The following is a 13,763-nucleotide window of genomic DNA, read 5'->3' on the forward strand; positions in this document are numbered from 1 at the left end:
GTGAAAGAATAAATTTCTGTTGTGTTACGCCTCCCAGTTTGTGGTAATTTGTTACAGCAGCCCTAGGAAACTAATACAGAGATACTGAAATCTCTAATTGTCGATTTGTCTCCTTGCAGTTATATCAATTTTTGTGTCATGAATGAATCTTAAAGCTCTGGTTTTATATGCATAAATGTTTAGGCCTATTAGGTCCTCTTGATGAATCAACCTCTTTATAAAAGGACCTTTTTTATTCCTGATCCAGAATATTCCTTCTGTTACATCTTTTTCTACCTTTTCATGTTTAATCTATTTGTGTCTTTACGTTTAAAGTGCATTTCTTGTAGCCACATATACTTGGGTCTTGGTTTCTTTTCCCATGTGGCAATCTCTGCTTTGACTTAATAGCTTTTGTCTACTATTTTGAGACTGCAGTTGTATGTCTTTTTTTCTTTATGTTATTTTTTTCCATCACCATTTATTCCCCCTATGCCCCTTCTACCTCCAACCCCTCCCTGCAATCACCACATTGTTGTCCTGTCCATTTCTTTCTTTCTCTCTCTCTTTTTTAAGTTTTCATTCAATCCCTCCACCCCAGAACCCCCTCTACCAGAACTGTCTGCCTGCTCTCTGTCTATGAGTCTGTTTCTATTTTGTTTGTTAATTTATTTTCTTCATTAAATTCCACATATGAGTGAAATCGTATGATACTTGTCTTTCTTTCACTGGCTTATTTCACTTAGCATAATACTCTCCAGGTCCATCCATGATGTAGCAAAGGGTAAGATTTCCTTCCTTTTTACTGCTGAGTAATATTCCATTGTGTAAATGTCCCACAGCTTTTTTATCCACTCATCTACTGATGGACACTTGGGCTGCTTCCAAATCTTGGCTATTGTAAATAACACTGCTGTGAATATGAGGTGCACATATTCTTTCAAATTAATGTTTTGGGTTTCTTCAGATTCATTCCCAGAAGTGGAATCACTGGGTCATAAGGCAGATCGATTTTTAATTTTTTGAGGTAACTCCACACTGCTTTCCACAGTAGCTGCACCCATCTGCATTCCCACCAGCAGTGCATGGGGATTCCCTTTTCTCCGCACCCTCGACAACATTTGTTGGTTCTATGCATTTTTAAAAGTAGAGAGGTTTTTATTTCTTAGCTTTGTGTACTATTTACAGGTGTTTTTTTTGTTTTGTTTTTTAAAATATATCTTTATTGATTTCAGAGAGAGGAAAGGAGATGGAGAGAGAGAGATAGAAACATCAACGATGAGAGTCATTGATCGGCTGCCTAGCCCGCAACCCGGGCATGTGCCCTGACCGGGAATCAAACCCTGATCGCCTGGATCCTGGGTCGACGCTCAACTGCTGAGCCATGCCTGGCCGGGCTACAGGTGTTTTTTAAAAAAATATTGTGGAGGGAATTACAAATGTAGACTTAGATTACTATTTTGAGAATAGCTGTGTGTGATCTCCCTCTAGTGGCCATGTTGAATAATGGTTGTGAAATTCAAACAATTCTTCCAGAGCTCAACTTACCCATTCAAGTCCCGCATATTTGATAGCTGTGTCATTCCTTGTTAATTTGATTTTTTGTGTTTTCTGAAGCAGTAAGTTAATATGTGTTATGGTCCCTAGAAACATTCAGTGCCTAAACAAGAAACTTGGCACTCCCCGAACCTGGCAAAATAGTAGCACCTAAAATAACAACAATTGCGGTGTTATTAGCCTCTTAATAAGTAACTCAAAAATATATGTAATAGTTGACATAGGATAGACAAGGTAAATGTCATGTAAATGATGACTTTCAAAAACACGTAGAAGGAGAACAAATAGCATAAAATAAAATCAGCAGAAACAAAAATTTTAAATGTGCATAGTGATTCCTTTTCAACTTCCTTTGAGTTCATAACTATTTCAAAATAAAACCTTGAAAACGTCATTGGTCATGAGAAATGGAAATGGACCCAAACTCTCCAGCTCAAAGAATAAGAGTGTTAATTTAGAATTTTAAAAAAGGAAGAGGAAAATATAGAGTTTACAGGAACATACCTCAAACACAAAGGGTGGCTGAAAGTAAAGGAATACAAAAAGATAAATTAGGCAAACACAACCCGAAGGAGAGCAGCTGTTGCTGTGTTCATCAAGGGGGAAAGGACTTTAAGGCAAAAGTATCACTACAAATAAAGAGGACCAGACCTTAATGATAAAAAGTTAAATTCACCCAGAACGTGTAACAGTGCAAATCCTGTGTGCCTTAAAAACAAAGCCCTAAAATATGTAAAGAAAAATTTGACAGAACTACAGTCCACCGTTAAAGTGGCTGTGATTTTATATGGCAGACAGTATGTTCTAGACAATCACATTTCTCCTGGTATAATTACTCCTGCTTTACACGATGACATTCCACACACCTGCATGTCACAGTGCACTACAGAAGTGACGGTGGGTTCCTGGCGTCCCATTATTGGAAAAAATTTACGTTAGAAGTTGGAGCATGTTCTTTCCCTATTTCTTCTACAAACACTTCTTGAACAACTCTTATGTTTAAGGTATCATGTTTAAAGAGTCGGTGGTTGTACGTATTTAGTTCAGCCGTTTAAGACACATGCATGAGCTGGAGTTTCATAGAGAGTTATAGAGAAAACTGCCCTGAAGCCCCTCTCCCCCAACACACTCTCAATTAAACGTGTGTCTTCTTTTATTGATTGACTGATTGATTGATTTTAGAGAGAAACATCGATTTGTTGTTCCACTAATTTATGCATTCATTGGTTGATTCTTGTATGCACCTTGACCAGAGATGGAACCCGCAACCTTGGCGTATCCAGATGACACTCTAACCAACTGAGCTACCTGACCAGGGCTGTGTCTCCTTCTTAAAGAAATGTCCCCGATGGAACGAGCAATAGTAAAGAATTTCCAAAATTATGATGTCTTTAGTATATTAACTTTTAAAACCAAGAAAATGCTATAGCAAGAATGAATATTGATCGACAAAGTCAGCTGTACAAAGCAACTTAATTTCAACCAGGAGACTCCATTCTGCCAAGTGGTGGGAACAGTTAGGCTCCCCTTGTCTCTCTGCTGCTTTCTAATGGATTACATCTCAATTCCAGGGATTTCTAAAGTATAAGGATGGGGAGGGAGGGACCTGTGGCCTGGACCTTCATCTATCCCAGCTGCCAGGTCCTTGTTCCTTTCTGGTCTTCAGTCATCGCCCGTCAAGGTCACTCCTGACACCTGCCTCATTTCCAACGGTGGGCTCTTCAGGTCTGGCTCCCCTCGGCTAACTGGTGGCCTTGAACGCGAGGCAGGAGGACCCTCTGGGCATGCAGGGCCCCTCCCACTGGCAGGCTGGCCTGGTGCGTCCAGGAGCTCTGTGAGGCTGCCTGACCCTTGTGCTAAAACAGCTCTTTACTATTTGATTCCCAGTCAGGGCACACGCCCAGGTCGTGGGCTGGACCCCCAGTAGGGGGCGTGCAGGAGGCAGCTGATGGATGATTCTGTCTCTCTCCTCCCTTCCTCTCTAAAAAAGCAATTAAAAAGAAGCGTATTAGAGATGAGAGTGGGGGAGGAGTTGTGGATCTCTCTTCAGGAATGGGGAGGGGAGTCCGCCTGTGCTGTTTGGGGGAGGGGGGTGCCGCCCCTGCTGGAAAGTCCCCAGGCTCTCTGCCTCTGGCAACCACTGAGTCCATTCTCCAGGGATGCGGGTCTTCGGGGAGAAGTCCCTCTGATCACTTTGTGTGTGTTTTTTAATGATTCAGAGGTTCCTCTGCCCCCAGAAATCACCTACTTCAAATAATGATGCCTAAAATCCTCCTCACACAACTCTTTGGTTCATGCAATGTGAAAAATACAAGTTCTGACAGGTCACATTGAAAGGCTTTCCCCTAGAAGTACAACGAGGGCCCTGCTTGGACTCACCTCACACCCTGCGGGAACGGCCTTGTCGGCAACACAAGGAAAGTGGATTCCCGAGGGAGCTGATCACCAAAGGGTGAGAAGCTCCTACAAACTCACACATTTTGCAGTTCCACTAGTTTGCTCGGCATTAGCTAAACAGGAGCTGGTGGCTGGAGCATTCTGCAGGAACGCTTGTGGTTTCTGAAGGTATGTATGGTGTGTGTGTGTCCATTCAATAAGGTCACTATAGCCCAGCTGGGCGTGGCTCAGTGGTTGAGCATCGACCTAGGATCCAGGAGATCGGGGTTCGATTCCCGGTCAGGGCACATGCCCTGGTTGTGGGCTGCAGCCCATCAATGACTCTCTCATCATTGATGTTTCTATCTTTCTCTCTCCCTCTCTTTTCCTCTCTCTGAAATCAATAAAGATATATTTTTTAAAAATTTAAAAAATAAGGTCACTATAAAGGCACTTGATTTTAAAGTCTATGTGAAGGCCTTGGGGGCAGGGAGTGGGTGCAGGGTGGAAGGGGTCAATGGGGAAAAGAGAGGATATCTAATATTTTCAACAATAAAGATAAATTTAAAAAAATAAAGACTATGTTAACTGAGGTATTGTTCTAATTAACTAAGCTACCCTGAGGAATAGCTGTAGAGAAATAGTGCATTTATTTTTTGTCTTTCAAAGCAATGCAGAATGAGTCTATTAAATACCTTTGACTGAAATTCAGCAATTCATATGTGACCTTATGTGATCAAAAAATAAAATTTTCAGAATTTGTTCCCCTTTGCTTAGCTGACGTTTACCATGTAAACAAATATAATAGTGTGTTCAGGTTCCTAATGGTTTTAGATATACACCAACACACAGGCATTCCATGGTCGCCACCATCAGCAAATCCTTCAGTGTTTTTCCTTCTTGGCCTTTGACTCATTAGCAGCTCCCATTCTCTATTCCCAATTTAGTAAAAGGGATTAATTCTTTAAAAGCTTCCACTAAAAGTCCAAAGACTAACTCAATACCTTCTTTCATTTCTACATAGCCCCATGCCCGCCTCCTCCAGCCTCCAGGATGCCAAGCCACGGTTGAAAGCAGAGTTTTCTCTCTTATCTCCCGGAGGCCTGTCCATTCTCACCTTGGCAGAAAGCCGCTGAAGACTGGGCCTGGCGGGCGGACACATGTTCTGCTGAGCACCATTCTCCGGCTGCCTGTGTAAGTGATACCTGGATCTTATGATCACAGGCAGCTCATGCTCCTGAGGGCACCCAAGGTCTCCCTTTTCTGAGAAAGTCAATGGAGGGAGAGGTCAGTGTATGGATTTCCATGGATAACCTCTCGTCACGGATTCTAGCTACGGCTCCTCCAGCATGGCAGGATCATTGGACGGAAGCCAGGGAGAAATATATCTCCCATTTAGAAAATATGAAAAATTAGTAAAATTAAGTATGACAAAGATGGTACTTCCTGAGTTAAATATTAACTTCCTGAATTAAATATTAACATAGTGTTTAATTTAATTTAAATGTCTGTTAAAAAGTCTTCTGGTGATGTTTAAATAATTGAACAAATTGACAGTAACAATTAATCCAGGCATACAAGCAGCTAAAACTTCTCATTTTTGAAGTGGTTGTAGAATCGCATATAAATTGTTCTTTTTTTAAAGATCAGTGATGAAATAAGCCATGGTATGGCGATTTCATAAATTAAAGCTATTGTAAGAACTTCATGCATGACAAACTAGAATTAGTAATATAAGACAAATAATTAAGAAAAGAGAATTAGGAATTAGTGTTGGGATACCCAAGAATGGTATGGAGAAAATGAAATTAGATCATACATTCTTACAATATATAATGTAGTGTTAGATTTAAAAAATAACCACCACCCTGGCTTGTGTGGCTCCGTTGGTTGGAGCACGGAGTCATACACCGAAAGAATGTGGGTTCAGTTCCTGGTCAGGGCACATGCCAAGGTTTCGGGTTTGATCCCTGGTTGGGGCTTGTGTGGGAGACAAGCGATCGATCATTCTCTCTCACATCAATGTCTCTCTCGCTCGCTCTCCCCCTCTCTCTAAAGTCAGTAAGCATGTCCTTTGGTGAGGATTAATAATAATAATAATAATAATAATAATAATAAATAAAAAACAAGAGAAGTACAATAGACTAATTATCTGTTAGGACAAACAGACAAATAGGTTTACAAAAGAGATACATTTACATCAAAACATGAAGTATATCATCATAGTATAGATCTGTTCATATTTAAATAAATAGCACTTAGAACAATGTAATAACATAAATAACAAAAGAAAGACAAAATTAAAAATACTCAAGACATATTTATTGCCCCAAATATATAAAACATTGTTGTAAATATACAAAGTACTCTGCTTTCCTGCCATAAGTGGTCAAGGAACATTAACAATTTACGTAGAAGGAAACCCCTGACATTAAATTGAATCATATGGAATATGTATCATTTCATAGCAATTAAAGAGGCACAAATTAGAACTCATAAAATGACGCAAAAATAACTAAAAGATGCTTTTAAAGTTTTTTTTAAAGCCAGTGTTGGAGGAGGAGCTGTGGGAAACAAGAGTTGCATCTACATTGCTGGTGGGCTCCACATTTATGTAGCGCAACTTCTCAATATGCAGCAGGAGCCCGAAAAAACTTTCAGAACATTCCATCTATCCATTCCATTTCTGGGAATACATGAAAAGAAAAAACTTAAAGGGGAAAGTAAAATTTCTGCAGAAGTTTTATACAACAGCATTACTTTTCATAATGAACATAAGAAACATCTCTAATGCACAATTAGAAGGAAAATGAATTAGGCAATTACTCTATACTAACAGAATACAATACACTCTTATAATAAAAAATGACTGATACATGGATTGTGTTGATCCGTGGAAATCTATATGTGAAGCTGTGGTAAGTAAAGTTAAGCAAGTGACAACTATGCCAACTGCTGAAGTGTGAGGTTCTTGGGGACTGAGCCGCATCTTGTATTGAATTCACAGGCCCAGACTTCGTTCCTGGTACTCGGTAAGTGCTCAAGTGTTTGTTGAATGAATGTGTAAATGGCTTTTCTGTTTATCCTGAGTTCCTGACCTCCTGCCTGCTGTGACCTTGGTATTTTTGCACCTTGCTAGCTTTCACACAGCTCAGCTGCATTTCTGAGCTGTAGCCTGCTTGGGCCTCAGCTAAATGCATGTCCTCCGCAGTCCTGGCACCCAGCTTGTGACCTCTGCTCTACTGAAGTCTCCAGACCCAGGGTGACACACAGTTGCAGCTCAACAAACACCTAACCTGATGTCTGCACTCATCTGCAAGCTTGTGGAAAACAAGCAAAAACAAACTTGTCAAGGTGCAAAAGAACACGAACAAACTTGGGAAAAGAATTGAGTAGGGCAAAGAGTTTAGAGTTAGAAATGAACTGCAGTCATTCTCGGGGAAGGAGCAGCTGTATTGGAAAACCTTTATGATGATAAGAACTGCCTAAAAAATGTTAAGGCTCAAAGCTCATAGTCATATATTTAAAAAGAAGAAAAAATAATTGCGATCAATTTCCTAGAACTAGAGAGCCTATGTCTCCCCAGGTGCCTGTTACAAAGAGGCAAATACAGCCAAGGATTTGACCTTCTCTTAATCTCCTGGTCCCCCAGCTACTCTGATGGGAAGGCCAGCAGTGAGAAGCCGCCAGCTGCCCAGATGGGTCTGCCCAGGGTATGTGCTGAGATTCTGCTGAGAGCAAGAGGGGCCCATTTAAGCCCTTAAGATACTTGGAAAATACGTGCCCTATAAGGTCCCTGCTCCTAGTGTCATCAGGCTGTTAGGGATGACAGGCTGGCCTGGCAGAAAAGCAACCAACACACACACACACACACACACACACACAGAGGCACACACACAGGCACACACACAGGCGCGCACACACACACACACAGGCGCACACACAGGCGCGCACACACACACACACAGGCGCACACACACACACACACAGGCGCACACACACACACACACACACAGGCACACACACAGGCGCGCACACACACACACACAGGCGCACACACACACACACACAGGCGCACACACACACACACACACACACACACACGCGCGCGTGCGCGTTGCTGAAACTATTCCCCTAGTGGCCCCGCGCTGGGCCTTTCGGGGCGCCCCTGAGCCCCAGGCACATCAATCTTTGATAGCAGAATGAATGGGTGAGCCACTGAACCGGGAGGAAAGGGGATTCAGCAGGTTGCCAGAGTCTCTTAGGAAATCACAGCATCAAGTGACTTCAGTGTTTATGTTGGAGGACCTGCGTCGTCAGAGCGCACACCTCCGAAGAGGCCCAGATGCAGGCGGCGAGCTGTGCGCAGAGGGGCACCATTCGGGGAAGGAGGGAAAACAGGCCTGCAATGCCCCGGCCAGGCGCGGCCCGTGCAGGCCCGAGGCTGGAGCCACCGCTGCGTGAGGCATCGGTCCCGTGTCCGTCCCCAAGCCGGCCCCCGCCTAAGCCTCCTTGTGCTATAAATACAGTGGCCCGCACGCTGCGGAGACACGGTGTTCCCTCGCCTCGCCCGGACAGATAACATGAATTTGCCCTTTAAACGTCCCAAGCCCAGGGCACAGCCCCCAGCCCACCCCTGCCTCCCGGAAGCGCCTTCGCCCCCTTTGCCCTCTGCCGGGGAGGGGGGCGGCGAGGGGGTGTCCAGGCACCTGCCCAGCCAATGCGCACGGCGCGCGCGGCCCCGGGGTCCCTCCTCCTCTCGCGAGAGGCCGGGCGGGGGATATAAGGAGGGATGCGGGGCGAGGCCGGCGGCCCCTTCGCGTCGCGCAGGGAAGGAGACGGGGTGGCTGTGCCCAGCCCGGCCAGAGCGAGAGCGAGAACGACAGCGCGGCTCCCCGAGGCTGTGTGCGCCCGGCTGCCATCATGAGTGACCAGGCTATGAGCTTCCTGAAGGACTTCCTGGCCGGCGGCATCGCCGCTGCCGTCTCCAAGACCGCGGTGGCCCCCATCGAGCGGGTCAAGCTGCTGCTGCAGGTGGGGACGCAGCGGGCGCGGGCGCGGGCGCGGGCGCGGGCGCGGGCGGGGGCGGGGCGCGCGGGACCCGGCGGGGCGCAGCGGCGCGGGGCGCGGGGCGCAGCAAACCCGCGCTAGGCCACAGGCCCCGGCGGCCTCGGCCAAGGGGAAGGTGCCCCCTGCGCAGGCAGGTCCAGCGTCAGTGGCAGATTCCTGGTGTCGGGTGGCGCCCAGCGGCCCGGTGGCTATATATGGAAACCCACCCCGAGTGGGTTCCAGCCAGCCAGATCCTGTGCCCGGGCCAGCACTGGCACGCCACTCGGGCCTCTTAGGTCGGCCTCACCTTCTGATTTGCAGTGTCCCCTGCGCCTTTTCACCTGCACCCGCCTTTTACAATAAAGACCTTAAAACAGTGATTACAGGAGAGCTCGGTTCCCGTGGCCCGTGCACTGTGCTAGAGGCGGACGGACGTGTTCCGTCCGTCTGTAGAGAGCCCTGTGAGATAGGTGTTCGCTCCTCCAACCTGACGGATGAAGAATCAGGCTTTGAGAGATTAAGGAGCGATTTTTGGAATGAACGCAGCCAGCCTTCCTTACTCATCCGTTCCCCACGTCTTTTCCCCTTCTGCCCAGTCACCGAATGGCATCCCCCCCTGACCCCCGTCGATCCTGTTCTTCTCACTTGTCCCAAACACATGGGCCTGTCAGTGGGGACCTGGGCCTCTTCAGTGTGGGAGTCAGAATCATCAATAACAAGAAACCCCCCAACACATTGCTCACAACAGCCCCCCCCCCAACAGTGGGTCACTTGGATAAGGCGCCTGAAAGCTCCAGGCCCTGACGCCCGGTGGACTTACTCTCTTTCCGTGAGGCCATCGACTCCTCAGAGTCCTGGTGTCGGGGAGGCTGGAGTGAGGCCGAGCCACCCTCCCTCCTGCCCATCCTGCGTGCAGATCAGGGCGCGCGCCCTTCGGGGCGGGCACCTTCCATCATTTCTATGCCCCAGTGAGCCGTTAGCATGGCTCTGGCACCCAGGGAAAGTCCGATCCATAAATGACTCTCTTCGCACAATCAGATCATCTTTACCATTTCCTTGGGGCGGAACATTTTCTCTCAAATGCCCTGATCTTTGAGGCAAAATTGGATTTTTTGGCTTGTTATCCGAGTAGCTAACACTGATTTACCATATTTGAGTTTCCCTAACCATTTTTTTTTTTTTGCAATGTTCTTTCTCTTGCCCCCTTTTCCCTCTGCCCCCCTCCCTCCTCCTAACGCCGGACTCCTCCCCGCGCCCCTCCCCACGCCCCTCCCCGCGCCCCTCCCCGCGCCCCTCCCCGCGCCCCTCCCCACGCCCCCCTCCATGCCCCCCCTCCATGCCCCCCCTCCCCGCGCCCCCCTCCCCGCGCCCCCCTCCCCGCGCCCCCCACAGGTCCAGCATGCCAGCAAACAGATCAGTGCGGAGAAACAGTACAAAGGGATCATGGACTGCGTGGTGAGAATCCCCAAGGAGCAGGGCTTCCTCTCCTTCTGGAGGGGCAACCTGGCCAACGTGATCCGCTACTTCCCCACCCAAGCGCTCAACTTCGCCTTCAAGGACAAGTACAAGCAGATCTTCCTGGGGGGCGTGGACCGGCACAAGCAGTTCTGGCGCTACTTCGCGGGTAACCTGGCTTCCGGCGGGGCGGCTGGGGCCACCTCCCTCTGCTTTGTGTACCCGCTGGACTTTGCCAGGACCAGGCTGGCCGCCGACGTGGGCAAGGGCAGCGCCCAGCGCGAGTTCAGCGGCCTGGGCGACTGCCTCACCAAGATCTTCAAGTCCGACGGCCTCGGGGGCCTCTACCAGGGCTTCAGCGTCTCGGTCCAGGGCATCATCATCTACAGAGCTGCCTACTTCGGCGTCTACGACACTGCCAAGGGTGAGAGGGGCCCGGGGGCCGGGCGGCCCACAGAGGGCTTGGTGTTCAGGACCCTTGCGTTTTCCTAGCCTCTGGGCTAAGCGGAGGCTCCCGAAGGAGGCGGCGGCCAGGTGTGGCCGTGGCCAGAGGATCGCCCTTGCCCTCTCCCGAGACAGACTCTGGCCCTGAGCTATGGAGAGGAAGGGGGGCACCCTGGCCCCGCTCCTCCCGGGGCGCCGGCTGGTTACTGGGTGTCTCCGGGAGCCTCAGCCCCTTCCCCACCCGCGCCGGCCTCACCGCCCCCCGGCTTCTTGGCTCTGCCCGCAGGGATGCTGCCGGACCCCAAGAACGTGCACATATTCGTCAGCTGGATGATCGCGCAGTCGGTGACGGCGGTGGCGGGGCTGGTGTCCTACCCCTTTGACACCGTGCGCCGGAGGATGATGATGCAGTCGGGCCGCAAGGGGGGTAAGCGCGCACCCACGGGTCTAAGGCAGGCTCTGCCCTCGGGGAGCACTGTTGGCTCGTTTCCAATCTTCACTGTACTGACTGTTAAATTACATAAGAACTCGGGAAAGATTCTCAAGGAATTGATAGAGAACTTGGTTATCACGTAGATAAGGGCATCAGAAAGGAGGTATTTAAAGGTGAACCTCACCAGGTACCTAGCAGGATCGAGGCCTTAGGCCCTTTCTCTTAGAGCAGTGGTTTTCCACCACTGTGCCGCCAGCCTTTCAAAACATGCAGCACCTGCCTGTTTAGTTGGGGCACTGACCTTTCCCTTAGATTGTCAAATAAAAAAAATGACAACCGCCAACACAAAAATACCTGTCCAGTGTGGATGAATCACAATTATACCTTTTTTTGGTCAGATCGGCAAAAAGTGTGTATTTTTGTGTGTGCAGAATTTTAGTTTATGTGCCAAGAGGCAGAAAAGGCTGAAAACCGCTGCCTTAGAGCCTGGGTGCAGAAACAAGGCGAAAGAATTGAAGTAATTACCTTGTTTATTTATAAATGATTCTTAGCTAGTTATGACAAGCAGGGAAGGGGGATTTAGGTGGATGGCCTCAAGCCTCAGGCAGTCTGTTGTGATAGAAAAAGTTTTGGCTCCCATAGGTCGAAACATATGAAATAGCCATTTTTAAAGTAAAAAAAGTCAAGTGCTAGTTTCATTTGGTTCAACCTGATAGTTGTGGCTCATTTCACTGTATAATCTTGGGCTAGTATAATCGGAGACTAGGCCTCAGTTTTCTCATCCATAAAAAGGGGCACTACCCAGTTTAATACTTCTGCTCCACTTTGCTCCGTTTTCCAGTTTGATGGTCTGTGAATTAGCTGGTGAATTGCCAGAGTTCTCTCCTTGAGTTAAAGGAATAGGACTGACGAGAGCCTGCCTAACAGTTACACAGGAAAGGGGATGTCTAGTTGAATGCAGCATAGAGCTGGGACTTAGAGCTCAAGTGACTTTAACTCTGGTAACAGGATGTGCAGATGTCTTTCAGAGGAAAAGTCTCTTTCCTCCAGAATTACGGAGCCCTCACCAACATTTGTTTCCACAGCGGACATTATGTACACTGGGACACTGGACTGCTGGAGGAAGATCGCCAAGGATGAAGGAGGCAAGGCTTTCTTCAAAGGTGCCTGGTCCAATGTGTTGAGAGGCATGGGCGGTGCCTTTGTGTTGGTGTTGTATGATGAGATCAAAAAATTCGTCTAATGTAATTAAAACGAATTCATTGGTTCCAGACCCGTTGTGTGGTTTAATAGACTTTTCCTAGGGGAAGTAAAAAGAAAGATCTGGCGTAAAACCAGACTGAAAGGAATACCTCAGAAAAAAAAAAAGCTTCACTGAGTGTTCATTAAACCACGAATGTATTTTGTATTTATTTTACATTTAAATTCCCACAGACAATATAACGTATCATACTTGTATAATTAACTGAAGAACTGATAATAAAGAAGTAACCGAATGTGAAACCAATAAAGACCACTTAATGCATGTTCTCTACTGAATTCTTATTAACTGCCAAATGGATTAAAAATAAGACCATAAGTGCCCCTTTTCTAGCATGACTCATTTATAGATCAGTGGCCCAACTTCTAAATGGCAAGTGTTATACTATGTATCATAGAGGTGCCTAGGTGCTTTAAGTTCTGGCTTCCGAACCGGAGCAGGTTATGCACTCTTGCCTCATTCCACCCAGGCAGAGGCTCAAAGTAATCTCCCCTTATTTCACTCACTCTTTAGGAATTCTGAGGTTCCCCTGAGAGCCTTAAATCATAGTTTCAAGAGTTTTGCATGTTAGGAAGGAAGTGCTTTGTATCAGTGCCACTGGAGAACTGTGAGACAATTTTATGGCAGGTGGACACTGCTCATTGAACATCATGGAGCATGTGAGTATCACTGACAATTAGGTTCTGCGGATTTGGAAAGGGGGCAGGAGTGAGGAGAGAGCACACTGGTAAGTAATGTAACCTTTGATACAATGAGTCTTGGTTGGGGGGGAGTTGAAATGTGGGAAGTGGTAGAAGGTGGGCCTTGAAGCAAATAACTAGACTTAGATACATGGCTCTAGAAAGCATCTGCCAGTGTTAGATACATGGGTAGAGGTTTCTGCTAACACTTCGGGGGGGGGGGGGTCAGTTTTAGATCTGAAGCATAAATTTTTGAGCAAGAGGGAAAGAATTACAATTTCAAGTGGGAAATGAGGTACCTTGGTCCAGAAGACAAACAGTTCATATAGTTCTAGCTTGTTGAGTTACCAGAAGGAAGCAAGTACCTGGATCCCAGGCAAAGCCTGAAAGGCGGGCACATCTTTTGTTTCCCGATAGGTGGCTCGAGCGGTGCAGTGCCTCTGCACTGCTCCTTACCTTCCTTCCCAAGCTCCTCCACCTACTCAGTCCTGCATCCCCACTAAGACATCGGCTGCTTTGTTGTACCTTA

The 13,763-nt window shown here is 47.3% G+C and overlaps 1 protein-coding gene across 1 annotated transcript; it reads left to right on the forward strand.

Moving 5' to 3' along the window:
- Positions 1-8,531: 8,531 nt before the first annotated feature.
- SLC25A4 (solute carrier family 25 member 4) lies at positions 8,532-12,818 on the forward strand. Its single transcript, XM_081128278.1, has 4 exons — positions 8,532-8,946; positions 10,354-10,840; positions 11,147-11,287; positions 12,379-12,818. The coding sequence occupies exons 1-4, from the start codon at positions 8,836-8,838 to the stop codon at positions 12,534-12,536; spliced, it is 897 nt and encodes a 298-aa protein (XP_080984404.1). The 5' UTR covers positions 8,532-8,835; the 3' UTR covers positions 12,537-12,818.
- The last annotated feature ends 945 nt before the right edge of the window (positions 12,819-13,763 follow it).

Source organism: Miniopterus schreibersii, assembly GCF_964146895.1.
Source record: "Miniopterus schreibersii genome assembly, chromosome: 2".
NCBI classification, from domain to species: domain Eukaryota; kingdom Metazoa; phylum Chordata; class Mammalia; order Chiroptera; family Miniopteridae; genus Miniopterus; species Miniopterus schreibersii.